At 38.5% G+C, this 21751-nt stretch overlaps 1 protein-coding gene and 1 pseudogene across 2 annotated transcripts in view; both read right to left on the bottom strand.

Moving 5' to 3' along the window:
* Tgfbr1 (transforming growth factor beta receptor 1) overlaps nt 1-20382 on the bottom strand; it is a 55298-nt gene extending 34916 nt beyond the window's left edge. Inside the window, exon 1 of one of the 2 annotated variants that reach the window (XM_078047874.1) lies at nt 20194-20382. In XM_078047874.1, the coding sequence (XP_077904000.1) occupies nt 20194-20278 (85 nt within the window). In that variant the 5' untranslated portion in view covers nt 20279-20382. The remainder of the gene's footprint in view (nt 1-20193) is intronic. The other variant, XM_078047875.1, reaches the window with a different exon arrangement.
* LOC101963416 (glyceraldehyde-3-phosphate dehydrogenase pseudogene) lies at nt 7437-20111 on the bottom strand (annotated as a pseudogene).
* Nucleotides 20383-21751: the final 1369 nt, after the last annotated feature.

Here is a 21751-nt window from a genome sequence, read left to right as displayed (position 1 = left end):
TACCTCTTGCCTTCAGATAACTGGTAGATCCTTTCAATATGTTCCCACATTCCTCTGCATACCTTGAAGATGAGTGCAAATCAATCTATTTATAGTTTGCTGTTAAAGTGCCTCTCATTACCTTAAGAAGGGCCATATTTTGTTGTTATTCATGTCTTTCAATTCTGGATCCCTAGGTAAGGATCAGAAAAATATTTGCTAAAACAATGTTTTGGATTCAAGAGGTCACAAACATAATGGGAAAAGGAGATTAAGAGTTGTGTGCACATTTAAAAAAATATTTTCATTTCAAAGATAATCTAAAAAAAATAATAAACATTCTGGATGTTCTGGATCATAAATAGCCACTGGCTAAACAAGCACTGTCACTAAGCTTTTACCGTTGCTTCTGTAGCTGTGTGAAGATCTCATTTGGGTCAAATGTCTTTGTGACAAACTTTACACAGAGAAAAATTTCACAATGATTGTAACAATAAAAAATATAGGGAATTTGAATCATAGAAGCATCTGGCAATATAGGCACAGGATAACCAAAATCCAAAAGCCTAATAGCCAATACTATGTATGCACTATAATATATGGAAATCTTACATGATTCTTAACTTTGTAGTTCAATCAGCAAAAGTTCATTAGTAGTGAACGTGATTCTAAGTATAGGATGACATTTCTCTATTGTCATTTCTGGCAATAATTAATTGGTTTAGAAAACCATTTAATGAAGATTTCAATAATATAATATTGTTAACCTTATATACCAGTGAACAAAACAGCTGAGATCTCATTAAAACTGCTATTTTAAGGAATGTTTGCTGGCAAGTGTTTTGGTTAGGTATCAAATCTCATTATTCTGAACTTACCAACAAAGCCCTGAAGTCATTAGTATCATCTTACACAACATTACTGATGAGAAAAGGCACTTGCAGCTTTTATTATCACTGAAGTTAAAATACTGAAACAGATTTAAAGTGGAATCAGACCCAAGGCTATTCATTTTCTACTGTGAAACCTAAACATCATCTGTCAATTAACTTGAGTTTTTTTATAGTTGTCTTTGTATTTAATTTGTAGATATGATTTATAGTGGTAAATGAGACAGAAACGTAAGGGGTTGTATCTAGTTTCATGTCTATACAATTTACGTAACATCATGAAAAATACATTCAGTACTTTTTCTTTCAAAGAAATCATTATATTATGGTAAACATGAAAAAGTGCACTGAAAAAAGTGCTTCTCTTAACTACTCTTTCAATAAGAACAGGTCACTAGACAAACATAAACATCATACAACACAAATTGATTACTTCAGGGAATTTTAAAATTCTGTTTTGCCACTCTCAATTAAATACAAAATTATTGTTATGTGACATGGCAAAACAGTTTAGAGAAAAATTAAAACAGGAATTTAAAGATTTCCAAGAACACATGAACTTTAATACCCATTTCTTAAAAATTCAAATTAATTTTACTAAAAGATCTTGACCCCTGGCTACACCTCAATCTTTTATTATTAAACTAGGTTTTTGTTTTAATTTTTAAATGCATGCATAGAGCAATATTTCATCTAAAAGAAATGTAAAATGATGTCTCCTTCCTACCATACCCAGAGCCAAACTTCACTTTCCCACTGTGCAACACCATCACCAATTTGACTTTTTCATTATTTCAGCAATTATTCATTGAGCATCTCTAAGTGCCAGGAACTACATGAGCTAACATGGGGTATAGGGATGGACAACAAAGTTATCTGCACTTAAGTAGTTCATTGGGATGGATGAGTAAAGCACTAAATAGATCATTAAAACTCAGAGTACAAAGGAAAATAAAGTACTTCAATTCTGCTGAGGTAGAAAATGTATCAAGAAAAGCAGCACAGGGCATTCAAGCTGGAACTTGGAGAATATGTACAATCTGCTAGGTGGATACTTATAAGCAAGAAATTCTGACTGGGTTGTTTTTGTTTGTTTTGAGGGTGGCTTTGTTTTGGGTTTTTTATTTGTTTTCTCTCAGTTGCAGGATTTCATCCTTAATGGTTAGAATCCAAGTAAGTTCACCAAGTTTAAATAACTATCCAAGATGTTAAACATAATGGTTTCATTTCATCAGCAAAATGAACATACCTTCATAACCTAGTTCATCATCTTATTGAGATCACCAAATGAAATACTATACATTAACACACTTTGAAACTAATATAAATTATTATGTAAATACACAGAATTACCATATGATAAAAACCCACCAACAATAAAATACTTCTTCAAAAAAGTGGTACCTAAAATTCCACTGTAGAAAACTAGATTGAGAGAATCACATGAAACCTTGAAGATCAATTAGCTGTAATTCAATTTTGTTGTATTACGAATGAGGAAAACAAAACTTGACTTCCAAAATGATCTATAATGATATTCTATGCATATTATAGGTGGATGTGAATTCCCAGTGGATTATCATCATGAACACGAATGAAATACATGTGAATACTTTCTGTCCTGATATCCCTATACTAAGTAACTCTAAACTTTAAAGGCTCCCTGGTAGATCAAGGACAGTTTCCTCCTTAGACCCCTAGAATTCAATTCCTTACCTCATACCTTTATACTATACTGCCCAATTTTACTTCTATGCTCCAATTTCTACCAGTAGACATGGCTTTCTTAATTCTGAGATGCACATTTCCTCATACTTCAGCATTTTTGAAATCTGGATACACCTCACAATAAAGATCAAAGGGAAACTCCAGTTTCCTCAACAGACAGGCAAGACAGAAGGAGCTGTAGCAACTTATCCATGTGCAAATTTGGCTATGCACAGAAGGTGTTATTCATTTAACCATCACTTTATAATTAAGTCTGTATTGGTAGCTCTTCTGCAACTAAAATTCAACTTAAGTTAAAGTCTCAAGACTTAAGACCTTATTAAAAGGTCTGCATACACTCATACATTGCTGATGGGACTGCAAACTGATACAACCAATCTAGAAAACAGTATTGATATTCCTTAGAAAACTTGGAATGGAACCACCATTTGACCCAGCTATCCTACCCCTTGGTATATACCCAAAGGACTTAAAAACAGCATTTTATAGCAGCACAATTCACAATTGCTAACCTGTGGAATCAATCTAGATTCCCTTCAATAGATGAGTGGATAAAGAAATACAATGGAATATTACTCGGCATTAAAAGAGAATAAAATTATGGCATTTGCAGGTAAATGGATGGAGCTGGAGAACATCATGCTAAGTGAAATAAGCAAATACCAAAAAAACAGGGGCCAAATGTTTCTCTGGTAAGTGGATGCTAATCTATAATTGGGGGGTGGAGGGCATAAGATGAATGAAGGAACTTTGAATGGGTCAAGGGGAGGGGGGAAGGGGGAAAGGGGTAGGAAAGATGGTGAAATGAGACGGCCATCATTACCCTAGGTATATGTATGATTGCACGAATGGTATGACCGTACTTCATGTACAATCAGAGAAGTAAAAAATTCTGCTCTATTTGTGTACAATGAATAGAAAAGCTTTCTTACTGTCATGTATAACTGATTGGAATAAAGATTTCACTACATTCAGTACCAAAAGTTTTTATGTTCAGAGAAAAGCATCAGTCCCTTGCCAGGAAATCCAAATACTAGCAATGAAATTTCCAAATATTGCAGAATAAATCAGAGTTTTCAAAGTCTGTAGATGATGATGTGATGTGAAGGACTACCAGAAACCAAACACCTAGCATGTTAAATAAATTATCACCTAGCATGTGATAATTATACAAAGAAACAGCAGGACCATTATTAGGGTTATCTTTATTGTATTATTAAAATAAATCAGAGTGATAAATCCCAAGTTGAAAAGGATGACCATAGTTATCTCATTTCAAAATGTGTGGAGGTGACACAAGGAAGCACTATTACTTCTATACCTTCAGGACTACCAAGGATTGATTCACAAGCCCACCTGTCAAGAGAAGTGAAGAGACAGAGAGATTTGTATAGTACACGAAGCAGACATTTCTATCACCCTTGCCAAAGAAATAAAAAATGTGCATCAAAAACCTTGTCTTCCCAGGCCTAAAGTGAAAGTGTCTACCCAATCTACCCTCTTTTTATGAAAACACTTTCCTTTTCCAACTCTTGCTAATTGCCCTCTCTCTCCTTCCATCACTTATTCTCCCCAATCCAAAACTCTTCTGAAACATCTCTCTGAAATTCTCTGAGGATGACCTTCTAGCTGAATTCAATGTTCTTTTCAAAATAATGTCTTAGGATATGAAACACAGTGACACCCTTCCTTTATTAGTTGACATGACATTACACTTCCTGAATTTATTGTGCTCTCAGCCCTTTACTACATCTCAAATCTACATCTCTGAACTTCCTGGCCTTTCACCTGTGCTCCAAATTCATATATAACTGCCTCCAGAAAATCCTCTGCTAGGCTTACCTTTTAATGAAAAGCCAAAATATTCAAAACCAAATGCAGCATTACTCCACCAATACCATGATTAACAAAACAAAATAAAACTGTAGGCTCCTTCTTGCTGGTAGCTCAGCAGCTAAAAAGGAATACAGGGATGAAGATTTCTCTGATCAAAGATAGCAATCCAATATTTCCACCATTCTGACTTTGCAGGTGATAATCTCTGAATCCCTTGCCCTGACCACTAGTGCATAATCATACTTTACTTTGCAGTGAGTGCATTCCCACATATTACAAATATGCACCAACAGACACATGAAAGACCTAAACAAGTCCTTTATTCAGTTCACTGAGCTACAGTTAAAAGCAGACTGCACCACTGTTGGCAAAGGTGAAAGGAAAAGTCAGAAGGTATAACAAATCTTTTCAGGTACTAACGTTAATCTCTTCTATCATCTAACCTATTCTTCTGTGCCATTCTCCTGAGTCATCTTCCTTCCCCCTTTTCTCCACTCCCAAGGCTGCGCCCCTCTCTCAAGGAAACCTTTCCTCTTTCTTGGCTCTCTTCCATCAGCTAAAGAATCGTGTAGATTCTTTTTCTTTTTTCAATATGCTGCTTATCTGTGTAGACAATGCTAAAATCCTGACTACCTACTCTCTCAAGCATTCATTGATTCTTCTCAACTCAACCCCCTTGGGGTTACCCTGCAGCAGTAATGTCAAAGTGAGCTTGTCAAAACAAAGAGCAATCTAATCTAAATGATTCTTTGACACCAAATTTAGGACTTCAGAACAAAAATATTATTTTCACAGATAAATTATATTTATCCATATCTCAGAAGAATGGAGGCACCCCTGGATTCCCAACCACTATTTTTTTCTACAATACTTTCATTTTCTGGTCTCCTACAGTCCATGGAATTAGCTAATATAATGTTAAATGATATTGGAGAAAATAGTACTAAGAATAGACTGTCCAATGGCAAGATGAGACTTAACAGAGGGGACTAATACAAAAAGGCTCTCATTTAAGTTCAAAATAAAATAAATTACATAAGTACTAGATAAAAGATCTGCTTAGCTGACTTGGGAAACTGATTTAACAACAAATTTTAAGAGAATAGACAATTTACAGTTAACTGTATCCAGGATGGTAGGGAAAACAGGGTACAAAATCCCAAAAACGTTCAATATGATAAATATTTAGTGTTTCTTGAATATAAATCTGCCATATCACTCAGAAAATCAAATAATTAAAGTAGGAACTGAAAGTTATCCTAGCTATGGAAACAAATACCTCATTTTGTAGATGTAGCAACCAAGTCCATTTATCTTACTATAACACTAAACCACACCACGCATATTGGTATACAACTGTAATCCCAGCAGATCAGGAGGCTGAGGCCCTAAGCAATTCAGTGAGACCTTGTCTCTAAATAAAATATTTTAAAAACGTTGGGGACGTGGTAAAGAACCCCTGGGTTCAATCCCCAGTACGAAAACAACCTAAACAATGACATCAAGATATAGTAAGTTTTGTTTCCTAAAACAGGAATCACCTGCACTGAATGACAGGTTGGTCTAAAATTTGATACTCATAAGTTTAGCAAGATTGCTATTTTACAAGTTATATCAAGTCATACACCCAAGTTTTCATTTTACAACCAATTTAATGTAGGTTCACACCTTCAAGATGCTAAAATTATAACAATACCCCTCATTTTTTTTAACTGCTAATCTACTAAACTCCAAATGTGAGATTCTTCAGGGTGAGGACTGAGTGCTTTTTTGCACATCTGTATCTTTAGGTTTTTGTTCATTATTTGGCACATAGGATAAATCCAGTGTTACTTAAATAAACATTGGCAGAATATTCCATTGGCATGCAGGTAGTTGTTACTACCAGAATCCTCAATAAACAGTGAAGCAAAATTTGTTTCCTAAGAATAGGCTGTCCAATGACAAGAAACAAATTTTCTTTCACTTGTAACCACCTTTCATTTTGAAGTTCTTTTCCTATCAGTGCTCTCCTTTCAACTACCCAAAATTCCCACATTGGTACCTCTCCCTCAAAGCCCATTCAATGTAATAGATCTCACTAGAGAAAAACCTTTCTCTTCATATAAATGGAGAGCAATAGGACATGTTCCAAATAACAAATAAATAATCTGAACCAGAAGAATTGTAGCATATTATATACACAGCTTATATTCTGTTATTAATTTCCTAATTTTTTATATTACATTGTTTCTAACCTTTACTATGTATCTATCAATAGAACTGGGAAAGTAAAATGATGATTCTACTATGGAAGATCATGCAGTTATTTATCAAAAAAGAAAAGATGATATTTATATGTAGCAATGTAGACTGTTTCACCTAATATGTATTAAGTGAAAAACCATTGTGTAGAACAGTGTATTTGATATGTGGCAACATCAGTTCTTTAAAAAAAAAAAAAAAGGGAGGAAGGAAGGAAAGAAGACAGAGAGAAAAATACTGGCTTAAATACTGTACACTACAAATTATCTCCCTATGAAGGTACAAAAAAAAATAGGTAACCTCGTTTCCCAGGAAAGGTACTGGGTGTCTAGAAGATGGGAGTGGGAAGAGATTTCATTACACACTCACTTATACTTCTGAAAAATGTGTTGTGAGCTTGAGAACACTTGAGTATATTATACCTACTGAAGTTATAAAAAAAATTAAAATGCCTGTCCATGCTTCATCCTTTTCCCCTCGCTCCTTCAAAACTGTAACTCAGCATACTCACTCTAAGGAGTATAGCCACTTTACACTAATTTCAAAATTTATGTTCTTTCTAGAAAATAATCTGCCAATATTCACTAAAAGCTTTTTAAAAGTTTATCCCTTTTAATCTATTCATTCTTATCCTTAGAATTTGAATAATAGATGAGAGCAAATATATAAGCACACAAATGTCTGTTATAATTTTATGATGGAAAACCTGTACGAATGACAAAATGATGACAGAATAAATTATGATACAATCATAAATGGAAGACTATATGAACATCAAAACTGATATTCTAAAAGCATGTTTAAGGATAGGAAAATGGACACATTATTAACTGAACAGGAAGGGTAGGAATTAAAACTGCATATGGTATAATTATGATTGTGGTTCTGTCAAGTGACCTTTCTTTTATTTTTGTTTCACTTCAATGAGAGTGGTGTGTTAACACAGAAAGCAGATGTGTGCACTTAATGTTACCCAAGGCCTTAAAAAGAAATGGGAAACTTCTATTTCTACCAGTGAGTGTTAAAACAATAACTAAATTTCTTATTTTTCCCCAATCTAAACATACTTTTGTATAGTTCCTTATTAGATTTTAATTTGACCCCTTGTTATTAAGAATATAGTGATTAAGTCCATGGAATTCAGAGACAGACTTAGTTTGACTCCTATCTTTTCCAGTCATACACTAAGTAATCCTTAGGAAGTCACTTATTTGAGCCTAAATTTCTTCAACTTATTTCCTAAATTTATAATAGCTCAGTCACAGAAGATTTATGGGCTAAATGAAGATTATTTGAGGGCTAAAATGAATCAGTGTCCAACAACTAATAAAATGCTTAAAATTTTGTTTATGCATTCATTCAACAAGTATTTCTTTAAGCTCCTACAACGTGCCAATTCATGTTCTAGATGTTGGACAGAAAATCAGAACTGGCCTTCAGACAGCTGTAGGAAGCAACACTGATAGAACACAACGTACACTATAGGCACATGAACATTCACAGGAGCTTTCTCTTATGCAGTTTTCTAGCAATATAATTGTTTAAAAAGGGTTAACCCAAGAATGTTGCTGAAGTAGCATGAGAGGTATTTTCAGCCTCAGCATCAAAGGTGGAAGAGTAGGTGTCATTGTAAAGTTGCAGGAGACAATTTGGTTCTTGGTGTAGTCTAGGATGTCCTTTAGGAGGACCTCCAATGCCCACTTCACCACCTTCTTGATATCATTTTTGGCAGCTTTTTCCAAACAGCACATCAGATCCATGACCAACACACTGGGGTCAGGCACTCTGAAGGCCATGCCAGTGAGCTTCCCATTCACCTTAAGGATGACCTTATAGCCCTGATAGCATGAGTGGATGCCCTGATGATATTCTGGGAAGCCCCATGGCATCATGTCAGTTTACCAGAGGGACTATGGTCATGAGGCCCTCTATGATTCCAAGGTTGTCATGCCTTAGCCAGAGGTGTTATACAGTGGTACAGGAAGCACTGCAAACAAATTTGCGGGAGCTGTACTTCTCAACCTTAGAAGACCTGGGGGCATCAGCAGAAAAGGCAGAAACAATGACCCTTTTAGCTCCAACCTTCAAGTAAGCCCCAGCCTTCTTCAAGGTAGTGAAGACACCATCAGACTCCACAACATATTCAACATTAGCATCACCCCAGGATCTTGCTCCTAAAAGATGAAGATGGGTTTTCCATTGATGACAAGCTTCCAGTTCTTTGTCTTGATTGTGCCATTGAACTCGTTATATGTGAAATCATATTGGAATAAGTGAACCACGTAGCTGAGGTCAATGAAGGGGCCATCAATGGCAAACAATACCCACTTTGTTGGAGTTGGATAACCAGGTGCCCAATATAGCCAAATCCATTTCACCAACCTTTACCACCATGTCTCAGGGACACAGCTGGCTCTACCCAAGAATATGTGGCTGTCTGTCAAATAGGGAGGAGCACATAGCCCACATACTACTCTTAACTGATTACCTTAGTAAGGGTAAACTACATCTGACAAAACTTAAATGATGAAATCTAGCAATCTAGCTTGAAGAATATTTATGTAGCCTTTTTAAAAAAAAATAAAAAAGATAAAGAAGAAGAAACAATTGTAATCATGGGAAAAATGAGTGTTGAGAACACAAAGATTCAAATTAATCCATGGATAAAAAATAAGAGGGCAAAGAATGAAAGTAAAATGCACCGTCGAAAGGAGGAGAGAAAAATAATGAAAAAAGAAACAGGAAAGCAATAGGAAAGCAATCTGCAGTGCTATATTACATTTTCAGTATCAAGACTAATTTTACAAAGCTTTGGTGGGATGTGGAATCAGGATTTATTTTCTCTCATTGAGAAACACAAGCAAACTTGCCTCTGGGATATATATTTTTATTATTTTTTTTTTCACCAAATGTGAAATGAGATGAAATAAGTAAAACTACTTTAACTTGTTTATTTTGGTAAAATAATTACATACAATTATTGTTGAAGGAAATCTACAATAGACCATCTTGATGTTTTTATTTAAATCCGTTGCACACTGAATAACAAAATTAAAATGTCAGTTTCTCAATTGGAGAATACTCAAATCAACAGCCATGTGCTAAACAAAGACTCTCAATTAGAGCATATTATAGTTCAATTTGTGAATGAATACATCAAGCCAAAAAAAAAAACCATATTTTGTGTGTTTGTGTGCACGTGTGTGTATATACACAAATAAAAGTCCACGATTTCTGCTTTTCTATCTCCATGTTCTTCCTCTTCAGGTATATGAGATATCCTCCATGTTCGGAGCTCACAAATATGTATATTAGTTCTTGCTTCTATTAAAAAAAGAGCCAGTTTTGTTTTTCTCATGGAACCAGTTTGTACTTCAATGCATATTTAAGAATCTTATATTGTAGAAATGTAATAGGATGCCTGCACAAGGTGTCCTAGAACTATAAATATACACTATTATGTAATCAGTGAGGTTCACACCTAGGAAATCTAGATGGAATGGTTACCCTGAAGCATGTCAACAAAAATAGGAAAGTTCAGTCCTTTCCTTGTTGAGTCAGTGATAACAAGGAAATGCTGGAACAGATTTAAAGTAGCCAGAATAAGGAAAGTAAATCCTTATGAATCATGAAGTGATAAAAACAAATCGTTCACTTTATTTCTAAATGGTCCTATACAAAGACTTCTACAACAGATTCTACCGAAGTACAGGAAGCTTGTTTTTCTGCCCCCAAATCAGAATGCCTCTAACCAAAGAATGCCTCTGATGCAAATGCATGTGGGTATCTTTTACATTAATATAGGGTTACTGTGAGACTGGTACGGTAGGGCCACACTCTTTGATTAAGTGTGGTTTCTCCTAAAGTCATTATTCCCAACATTCATCAGCCAGAAATGACACAGTTCTTTAAGCAGGAAACCCAAGCAAGAACACTCTAGACCTGGCCTACTTGGGCCTGTGTGAAGAAAGGTAAACGTCTGACTCTGTTCATCTTTGGTGGTAGTACTCTGATGATGTCTGCCAAATGGAAATAGGCCAAAAAGATAAGAACATTAGGAAAATGCTTTGTAAGCCAGGCTAAATAGTTTCATGTTGCTCTCTATTCATTATGCCCTAGCTTTTAGCAAAGCTTGATTTAAATATCCTAGCCTTATATCAGCTGTTCCATTGGCATGAGAGAAAGACTAGTGTCCACACTTGAATCAGAAGTTTAAACTGGACAAGAAAGACGGTGGCAGTAGTACTAAACCAGACCCTCAACACATGTTAAAAAGAAAGCCTGAAGCAGGAATGGTGGCATATACCAGTAATTCCAGTGACTAAAGAGGCTGAGGCAAGAGGATGTCAGGTTTGAGGCCAGCCTCAGCAACTCAGCATAACAGTTTCAAAACAAAAATTAAAAGAGCTGGGGATGTATCTCAGTGGTAGAGCACCCCTGGGTTCAATCCCAGTACATAAAAAATAAAAAAAGAAAGAAAGAAACCAAGCCTGAGAATTAACACTGCCAGGTCCAGTGATATCTCATTACCCACTTGGAGATTCTCTGAGGGTTGCAATCTTGGCGTTTTAATGAAAGTGGCAGGCTCCTCCTGAATTCTCAATAACAGGCAATGAGAACTATGTAAACTATCAAGTTTCCTTATTTGCCCTTGCTGCTAGAAAACTAAAAGTTAAGTCTAAATTGTCAAAGCTTTCCTCAGTTAAAGTTATAGATAATTTCTTCTCCTTTCACTGACTTGTTTTTTTGTGGTCACAGTTTTGGTATTATCGATTTTTTTATTTCAAGCTTACTAAATCCTTTTCTGGAAAATGACTGGAACATGAGCCAATCAGTAAGTAAATTTTTATCATACAACAAGAAAGTTACAAGAGAGTGCTTATTTTAAAACCATGAATCCTGATTTAGCCTGTATGTTCAATAGTAAACAAGTAAATTGGGATTATACCTAAAAGTACAAAATTCTGAAGTAGAAACAGAGCTTAAACATAATCAAATCCAATATACTACCCAATGCAAGTTTTTTCTACAACTTCTCAGAGAGATATTTTATCTGGATATTTCCAATGACAGTTAACAAACTCTCTTATAATGTTCCATTTTTTATGACAGCTACTTTTGATAGAAAGACTTTTTTCACATTGAGCTGAAATTTGTCTCTCACTACCAATCATTTCTAATTCTCCCAAAAGTCAGTCTTCTACTCATTTATATTATTCTATTTATTTATATATAATTCCCACTTATCTAATACCAATAGTTGTCAGACTTGTGCTAGGAACTCCATAAACATCGCTGTATACTATCTTTACAAGGGCCATGTAAGTTAGGAGTTATCCTTCTTGACACCTATTCTGATAAACAAAGATTATATTAAATTGCTGGGAACCAAGTCACATGAACTGAATCTGCCTTCAAAACTGGAAAGAAAGCAAACTTTGATTGGATCAATCTGAACAGAAAATTAAAGATGTTCTAGAGATACAATGGGACCAGTGTTTGGCTCATGGAACAAAACAGTAGCAGGAAACTCATTTAATAAGAGAGCCATCAGAGAACTCTAAGTGATAACTAAGGTGACATCATAACACTGCAATTACAACCTGACCAGTAGTATAAACTCATCCTCCAAACAGAAAACTTCCCATGTTCTATTTTAGTAGACACTAGAGCAGATTCCCAAGAGACCTATATTTTACCTCACTTTAGTACAACCAAAAGATCATGTTTTGAATACATACTGCTTTGGTGTTATGGAGTTAGGGGGAAAACACAAAACATGGACCTGCAACCTAGGAGGAAAGAACACTGTGGTGAGCTGAGCAGAGCTCCCAGACCCAAACTAGGACTTCGGGATTAAAATACACCATGTAAGGTGGTCTTTTGGGCCACTAGAATCCAAAAGAAAAAGAGAATAAGGTGAAAGGGAAATACTGATAAGTCCTTTCTTTGTAGGTTCTCTCCCATTTCCAAACAGGATCCAGTCTTTTACCTTCATTGACTACTGAACAATTCCTTTGGCTACCTTTACCTGTAACTCAACATGCTCAAGCCAGAATTAATTTCCCTTTAATCCTTCTCTCACCAAATTTCTTATTAAAGACATCTTCCAGGTATAAAAACTTCACTTTTTCCCTTTTATGAAGTCCTTCTTAATTTCTGCACTATCTTTTTTTAAAATATTTTTTTAGTTGTAGATGAACACAATACCTTTATTTTATTTATTTGTTTTTATGTGGTGCTGAGGATTGAACTCAGTGCCAGGCAAGTGCTCTACCACTGAACCACAAGCCCCGATTTCTGCACTATCTTTTTTTTTTTTTAATATTTATTTTTTAGTTTTCAGTGGACACATCTTAATTTTATTTTTATGTGGTGCTGAGGATCGAACCCAGACCCCGCACATGCCAGGCGAGCGCGCTACCACTTGAGCCACATCCCCAGCCCTTTGCACTGTCTTTTTAAAGCTGAGATCCACTGCCATTTAACAGACATCTACTCATGACTATGATGCACCAGGCACTTTCTATGCACTTGAAATACATTAGTGAACAAAATAAAGGTATCTGCTTTCATGAAGTTTATATTTTAGTAGGAAACAATAACCATAGTAAGAAAGTATACATGGTAAGTAAATACTGATATCAGAAGAAAGGGTTACAACAGAAAAGCAGAGTAGATAATAACAATTTTTTTGAAAGTAGTCAGGGTAAACATAACTGAGAAAAAGGTGACATGTGAACAAAGACTTGCAAGTCATGAGGGAGGAGGCCATGGAGATTATGTGGTGGGAATAAGAGCATGCATGCAAAGAACAGATCAACTCCTCTGATGTTTGAAATGCCTCAGAGCCACACTTCTACTCCATTCCAGATGCCTTCAAAACAACTCCCAAACCTCCCTAGGTAACTCCCCTCTGCTCCATTTCCTCTGGCATACAAGAAAACATTTTTTTTCCATACTAAACAACCTGCCTAATTTTCAAGGCCGATAATTCTCTCACCCTACCTTTTTATATCATGACCTTTTCACTCTTTCTTTAAAATTCTTGAAAGGCAACATGTTATTTCTCCACACATGTCATCTTCTGCAGCCCAGGAACACTTCCCTTCCAGATGTTATCCACTCTAAACCCTGCCATGCTGCAAGGCACAGAGATCAAATCCCATACCATTTCTGTAAAGTAGTCCTCATAGTTGCTATTACTGAGTCTGAATATACTATATCCCTCCAACCTTGTATTTCTTTTCTCTTTCTTTTTTTCTTCTTCTCCTCCCCACCCCCTGCCCTGTACTGGGATTAAACCCAGAGTCTCACACACATAATTCTATCACTGAGTTAAACCCCAAGCCCAGGCTATTTCTTAAAAGCAAGTCAGTTTCATCTTTTTTTATACTTCCCATCATGTTGCTCATCATTAAATATTTGCTAAAAATGAGTTAGCTACTTCTTCTACAAGTTAAAGCTCTTTGCCAACTTAAAAACACTTTTTTAAAAATTCTTTTTGTGCTAAGATTTGAACTCAAGATCTTGTACATGCTAAACATACACTCTGCCACTGAGCTACAACCCCAGCCTCATTAAAAAAAAAAAAAAAAAAAAAAAACACTTTTATTAGCTTTGCTTAACTGCTGAAGTGGAATGATTTTTACTTAAGAAAAAAATGCACAGGGACAGGAAAAGATAAACTGTTAATAACAGATTTTTCCCCCGTAGTTCAAATTTCTAGTTCCATGCTTGTGTTACTTACAGAAGCAAAGTTTTCTATGAACATATATAAATTGATAAAAATAAACGATTAACTATCATTAGTGAAATTCATCAGTGAAATTCAAATTATCTTAAAATATAAGGTCAAAGATGGCAAGCACCTGAGTAAACTATCATTGCAAAAGAGCCAAACTGCAATTAAGACAAGCTGAAGCAAATTCCCATGGCTGAAAGAAGACATCTTTCCTGCTAAAGTGGCTCTAACAATATATTTACTGTATAAAAAAAAAAAAAAAGCAGCACAATAAATGCAAAAGAGCACTTACCCTGAAGTGCTTACATGCAGGCTGCCCCATTGATTAACAGCATGACCTCAGTTTCCTTGTTTGTCAAATGGAAACCAGATGCTCTTCTATTTATAAACGTTCATAGATAGAAAATAGGTCCCAATATGAACAAACTCCTCTGGTCAACTCTAATTATCCAGGCAAATGGAGTTAATGGTAACAAACAATCATTTGAGTTTCAGAGGTTGGACTATTGTTAGTCTACAATTGTTCTAATTCAAGAAGGGTCTTCCTTTCATAAATTTATGATTAAAGGATGAAAGACAAAATACTAACATCTTTGGTTATTGTTAAAGAGAGTTGAAAAGAATGGTTAGAATCAATGTCATCAAAACGAAGATATACACATAAAAAGATCAATAAATGGTTCTTGATTTAAAAACAAAACAAAACAAAAAAACACAGATATCTTCTGGTCACCCGGACCTGGAAACAAATGGACTTAAAAATAATCTTTTAGGAATTAACCAGCACGTAAGTAAAAAATTTGTATGTTACTACACAATTACCATTCAGGGTTGGTTATGAGAATTAAATGAGACAAGGCAGGTAGAATGGCTGGCACATTATTATATTCTTTCAAGAAATGTCAAAGCAACCCATGTGTACACAGCCTGCAAGTCATTCTTACTAAAGTTAGAAATTATTTCATGTTGCCAAAATGAGCAAGCAGTTTTATAAAAGGCCAAACATGATCTATAAAATTGGACCCAAAAACTAATCATATGTACCCCATTAGTGCTTGATAAGGGATGTCCAAAAGGAGAAAACTGACAAGTCAACCAATTTTAAGTTCATGCTGAAGATAAGCAAGCACCAGACATCTAATAAAATCTACCTGTAATATTTGGGCTGAAAGCAAACTACACAACTAAAAATGGCAGCAAATTTTAATGTTTGTGGCAACTGCTTAGATTTGTCATTGAGAAAATGCAATTAAGAAAGGCATTAAATAATAGCCTATGAATTAAGAATTTGGTTGGGTCAAGATAGATCATAAATTTGAGAAGACTCTAAAAATTTCCTGGAGCTAGTTCTATGAGACAAAACATAAAAATCCCTGAGAGACATGCCAGCATCTGCCCTTAATTCCAGAAGCAGGAAGCAAAGATGTGACCCAATCACATGCTATCAAACCACAGTCCATCTGTTCAGAGGACGATGCATTATGTAAGACATGACCAAAAAGAAGAGCAAAAGGAATGTGGTCAGCCAACATCTGCAGGGGGCTCTGTGGTCTAAAGAGATATGCTCTTATATTAAAAGGGCCATCCGTAGGGTAACAGCATTTTCAAAACTCACTTCAATTATACATGAGCATATCTGATGCAATATAAAGGCATTACAAGAATGGTGTAGAATCTGGATAACTTTCAACCAGACCTAGAACCTTTCAGCAAGGGTGACCCCCACATTAGCACCCCCCTGCCGCAACAAGAACAAGATTTATCTTCCACATGATTAGTTTGATCACAACAATTCCCTTATGCAATTCCAACAGCAAAGGATATCATCTAAAATTCTAATCTAACCAAGGTTGTTCAAATCCAGCCTAACTCAATTATACTACTTAACCCAAGATTGTCTTCCAAACTACTACAAACTCACTTTTCTCAATCAGTAATCACTATACCAGGTGTCCTTTTATCAGCAATAAAAAGAAAAAAAAATTTTAAAAAACCTGACCTTTCCCTTGAAAACTTTTAACCTCCCTCCCAACTGCAGAACTCACTTTTTTTTTTTTCAGAACTCACTTTTCATAAATTCTGAGAAATTCAAGACCAGTTTTCACTCAGGGAGGTCATCCCACTAATCCTATTCCTCCTCCATCTTTGAGTTCTTCACATTTTCAAGATTTGGAATCAGAAAAGCATTGTTCCTGGCCAAGTTCTACCCTTGTGCAACCCTGAGGAATTCACTGAATCTGAGTTGTATTTTTGCACCTGTAAACAGAAGTGATGATACACCTTTGACTTTACCATTAGAAAGCCTGATGGACATCCCATCATGTTATTTTCCACCACTCAGCCTATCTATGTTACCTTTCTGTTTTGTTTCCAGCCATTTACTGTAGTTTTTAGGATTGGGGGTGGGGGTGGGGGTGGGGAATAGAGGTTAATACATCCAAACCCTACAGTACAGAATAAGAAACCTATTACTAAAGAGTAACTTGTCAGTCAGTCAATAAAAGCTTTTATTTCCTGTCCTAAAGTAGGGCCCAGGTCAGTGGGGGATATAACTTAAAGAACTTTAATACTCATCAAATCCTACTGTCTGCCTATCTGAATTCTAGCCACACTTCAAAGCCAGTTTAAGTCCCATAGTGTCCAGGAAGGCTTCCTCAGACACTCAGCCTACACTATTTCACTCTTTGAATACGAATGCTTCTATACAGGAGTGGAATTAAAAAATATGTAATAATTGGCACTACAAGGGTAAGAAAAATCAATCAGAAAGGATATTTAACCAATCAAAACATAAGTGACCCAATGGGAATTGCTGATTGAACATCAGTCCTAATTACTACTAACAATACAAAAGAGTATCCTGAAACTCAAATATGCACACAGCTTCTCATCTGATCTTCACAACCATGTGAATTAGGCAAAATAGGTTATCACCCATTTTCTGCAAAAGTAGAAGTGAATTGGGGACTAATAACCAAATCAAATAACTGCTTCTTTCATCACACCATATAATATTTCCTGGTTATATACAGAGAATCATAAATTAATATTGCATAACCTATACTAGCATAAAATAGTAGGACTGCTCAAATGGAATTCATTTAATCAACAAGTATTTATGCATAACAGGATATAAAACACAGTACTACGTTCTGAGGCCATGAAAGAAAGAAAAGGTGTGACTCTTGCCCTCTGGGTACCTAAAATACACCAATGCAGTTAAATAACAGTGCAAGATAGTAGAAATGGACAGCACAAGCTTTAAGTGCTATAGGGTTCAAGGAAGTAAAGAGCTCAAAGAGAACTAAACCAGTATAGGAAGTAAAGACTGAAAATACTCTCCTCATGCTCCACAAAAGATGCAAATTAAATATGTAGTGAAAAGGCTCAACAATCTGGAGTTAGTGGGAAAATAGAGACTACTGGAACTGAGGGTTTGCAGTTGTGAGAAGTGAGATTTCTGATTGGATTCACTAAGATGACCCAATCAGAAGCCTCAAGCTTTGCTCTAGGTGCTGACTACAAATGGGAAATCCTATAAATTTGTACAGGATGATACAGGAAGATTAGCTTGGCAATAGCCCATGGAAAAGCCTAGATGAGAGAAACACTGGAAAGCAACTAGATGTGGGTGATAACAGGCAGAACTAAGTGGATGGCAACAAGTCAAAAAAAGGCAGCAGAGTTGACTTTTAGGTATAAAGGAAGTAAACAGCATTCTCACATGGGATATGTATGTAGATATCGTGGTACTAAACTGTGTAACAGGGACAATGAACCAATTTCCCTAGAGCAATTTATGTTGGAAAGACCAGAAGCTGAGCAAAGAAATACAAAAGTGATCCTCAAACAATAAGGAATGATAGCAAGTCTTAAACAGGAAAGCTAAATTATTTTAAAAAAAAAATGTACACTTCTTCAGAATGTATAGAGTGAAGAACTGAAATATCAACTTAACCAGGTCAGGGGAGGTTGTCTAGGCTTTAAGTAACATAAGCATTTACATCAATTTTATACTGTATGTGTGCCCAAGTAGGCTATGAACTCCTCCTGGGATTGGATGAAGAAATATTTTGAACATCCAATTAAACCCAACACTGTTTCTTAAATCCACAAACACTTGAAATACTGTAGGTGGAAAAGAGTTAAGTATTCTTCAAGTAGTAGTACTGAAATATTATTTTGTTTGATGAATAATTACACTAATTCTCCCACTTATTCACACAGTCATCCTGCCTTTCTCCTTATGCCAAGGTCAAAAGCACAATTGTTTCCTCTAATGCAGATCTGTGAAAAGGGACTCAAGAATGTGCGAGGAATCAGAAAAAAGCCAATTTGATACTCAAATTGTGGGGGCAAAATATAAAAGTGAGTAATAAAATCAACTGCCTATCAGATGATTGAAAAATTAAAATGGGCTATGCTAATTTGGTGTATATATCAGGAGTTTAGATTTTGGAAATAGTGAACAGTAAGTGCAAATTCTAACTTGAACACTTGGTAAATACTTGCCTTGCACCTCAGTTTTCACATCTACAATAAAATGGGGCAAAAGCCACTAGCCCTGATGTGGGAATTAATGTACTTTGGTGTTCTTTATGCATTTACAAAATAATAATCTCAATAAACAGTAGCTATTAGTATTAATAATAATTGGCATCTCCAGTCTTAAGAGGTTGTTTTTTTCAACATTTGCTACCCGATTTCAGAAACAGAAACGTACTTTTGCTCTATTTTAGTTGCTAATGTTGAGACTCTGTATTTTAGTTTCCTATATTTTAGTTCGGTCGCTAACAAAAGTTTTTCACTCCTACCCTCGCCAGAGTAGATGACAACCATTTATTACTACCCGATTTCATATTTTGGAAAGCCGCGCAAGCATTCTCCCTAGAAAACTAGTCACACAGACTTCTGGTTCTAAAATAGTGTGACTGATTAAAAGGAACATCACAAGCAATGTTCCTTCGAGGAAATGAAAGCATTTGATCAATTCACAGAGTTATTCCCATTCAAACATTCCAAACCCTGCCGAGTGAGCAAACGTTCAAGTTTCTACTACGAAAACAATCCGTAGCCTTCTGGTTACTGGACTCACTTCAACACTTCCAGACGCACGAAAAGAAGAAACATTCCGCGCATCTTCGTGCCTCCTCACACAAAGCTTCGCAGCTCCCCTTCCACCACCCCCTGGCTGGAGAAGCAGCCCTTTCCGCAGGATTGGCCCGGGCCGGCGCCAAAGCCCAGGGCAGCACAGCCGAGCCGGGGGTCTGGGCTACGAGGGCGCCCCCCTCCCACCGCCCTGGGACGCCCTTCGGGCTCAGAGCCCACACCCGGGCCGGGAAGCCGCCGCCGACCCCAACCCCGCCCGGGCCCCGGCAGCCCCGACCCGCCTGGGGCTGGGGTGCCTAGTGCAAAGCCACACGGTGTCAGAGCGGGAGGGCAGCAGCGGTTCGGCCAGTGCCCGCCAGCCTCACACCTCCGGTCCTCGCCCACTCACTCTCCAGAGCACAGCCCCAGACCTCGGACGGCTCCTCCCGACGCCACCGCCCCCGGGGAGCCCCAAGTGGGGCGGCCTCGGGCTGCCGGGCAAGTCCGCCGCGCTCCGACCCACGCTCCCGCCCGCCTGCGGCTCGCGTGGCGGCCGCTGCCAGGGCCCAGCACCGCCACCTGCGCCCCCGGCCCCGCGCCATGTTTGAGAAAGAGCAGGAGCGAGCCAGAGGCCGGGCCCGGCCCGCGCGCCCCGAGGCCGCCCGCCTGCCCGCCGCCGCTCACCCGTCGCCCTCGGTAGCAACGTGGCGGCCGCTGCCAGCACGAGGAGAAGCAGCTGGCTACGCGGAGCAGCGGCTCCCGCCTCCATGGTCCCGCCGCCACCGCCTGTGGCCCGGCCCGGCCCGGCCGCCGCTTCGCCTCAGCAAGCCTCGCCTCGCCCCACCTCCCCCGCCGCCGCGGCGGCCTCGCTCCGGCCCTTTGTAACTGCTCCGGGGACGCGCGCCCATTGGCTGCCGGGCTCCCGCCGGCCCCGCCTCCCGCCGGCTGAGAGCGCCCGAGCGGGACCCGGCCCGGAGCCCCGCCTGCGGGCCCGTCAGACAGCCAATGTGGAGCCGCGGGCGCCAGCCTCTGGGCACGCCCCTGCACTCCCGGGGGCCGTGCTGCCAGACCCCTGCCCTAGCCCGAGCTGCTCCGGGCTCCCGACTTCGGAGGCGAGTGGGGGCAGGGTCTAGCCAGCCCCTGGCCTTCAGAGCCTTCAGCCCTCTTAGCGCGGGGCCGAGCCGATGGGTGGGTCTCTGTGTGAGTTGCTTTGGAAAAAGACTGTGGCCACTTGACGCTCTTTTCTTTCACCTCCAACTGCACCAGGACCCCCCATTCACAGCCCTGCATCAGCAAACCCCCAACACGCGCCACCCAGATCCGCTCTGTGGTCAGCCCCTGCATCTACTCCAACTTCCCCTCCCCAGACCCATGCCTCAACGTTCAACAGATCTCCGCCAAGACTCTTCCTCAGTGTCATTCATATACGACCCAGGCACCTATTTCTTACTACTCTTAGTGTCCACCCCAAACCTGGCCTCTCTCCCCAAATTCCAGGCCCCCAAACCCTCAGAATCCAGATCCTGAGCTCAGAAACCCCCCGCCCCCCCCCCCGTAGCCTCCCTCCTCTCTCCAGGACAAACCCACACGCGGAGCCAAGCCGCTCTCTTGCCCTCCTCTAACACCTACTTCAGGTTGGAACCCGAGGGTCCCTCACCCCATCCCACGAAGGAGAGGGATTCCCTTAACTTAGCACCCAGCTCCCCCGCGGGGCGGAGGGGGAGCAGTCATCATTACTTTGAGTTGTCTCCGACACGCCTGTGTAATAATTCTGAGGTGTCACTAAAAACCCAAATAAACTCCACTACGTTTTCATTCTGAATTCCTAATTTACTGTGAGACGCTCCACCCACCTTCCCTCTGGGACGCCAAAATGAGCTCCAGATTTGTAATTCTTCCTGTCAGACTAGTCCTTTCTTCAGACACAAACACAGCCAAGGAGGCTGTTCCATAGCACAGAGAACATTTTTCCGCAGAACCTTTTAAGGAAAAAAAAATTATTTTGTGTGTGATTTGAACTCGGAATTAAATAAAGCTTGGTAGGAATCAACCAGCCTCCAGTATCGATTGGTAAATTTCTGTAGAGCCGCTCGCTGAGCAAGTTATCTGAGGGACTTCCTTCAGGGACTGGATCTGGGGTCTGAGACCTGCTCTATTCTCCTCACGCTAGGACATTTATGTGAACAAGTCAGTTAACCATTCCCAGTCTGCAACTTCTGCAACTTGGAGGCCTACAGCCTGT

Source organism: Ictidomys tridecemlineatus, chromosome 4 (assembly GCF_052094955.1).
Source record: "Ictidomys tridecemlineatus isolate mIctTri1 chromosome 4, mIctTri1.hap1, whole genome shotgun sequence".
NCBI classification, from domain to species: Eukaryota; Metazoa; Chordata; class Mammalia; order Rodentia; family Sciuridae; genus Ictidomys; species Ictidomys tridecemlineatus.
This window is presented reverse-complemented; position numbering and strand designations above follow the sequence as displayed.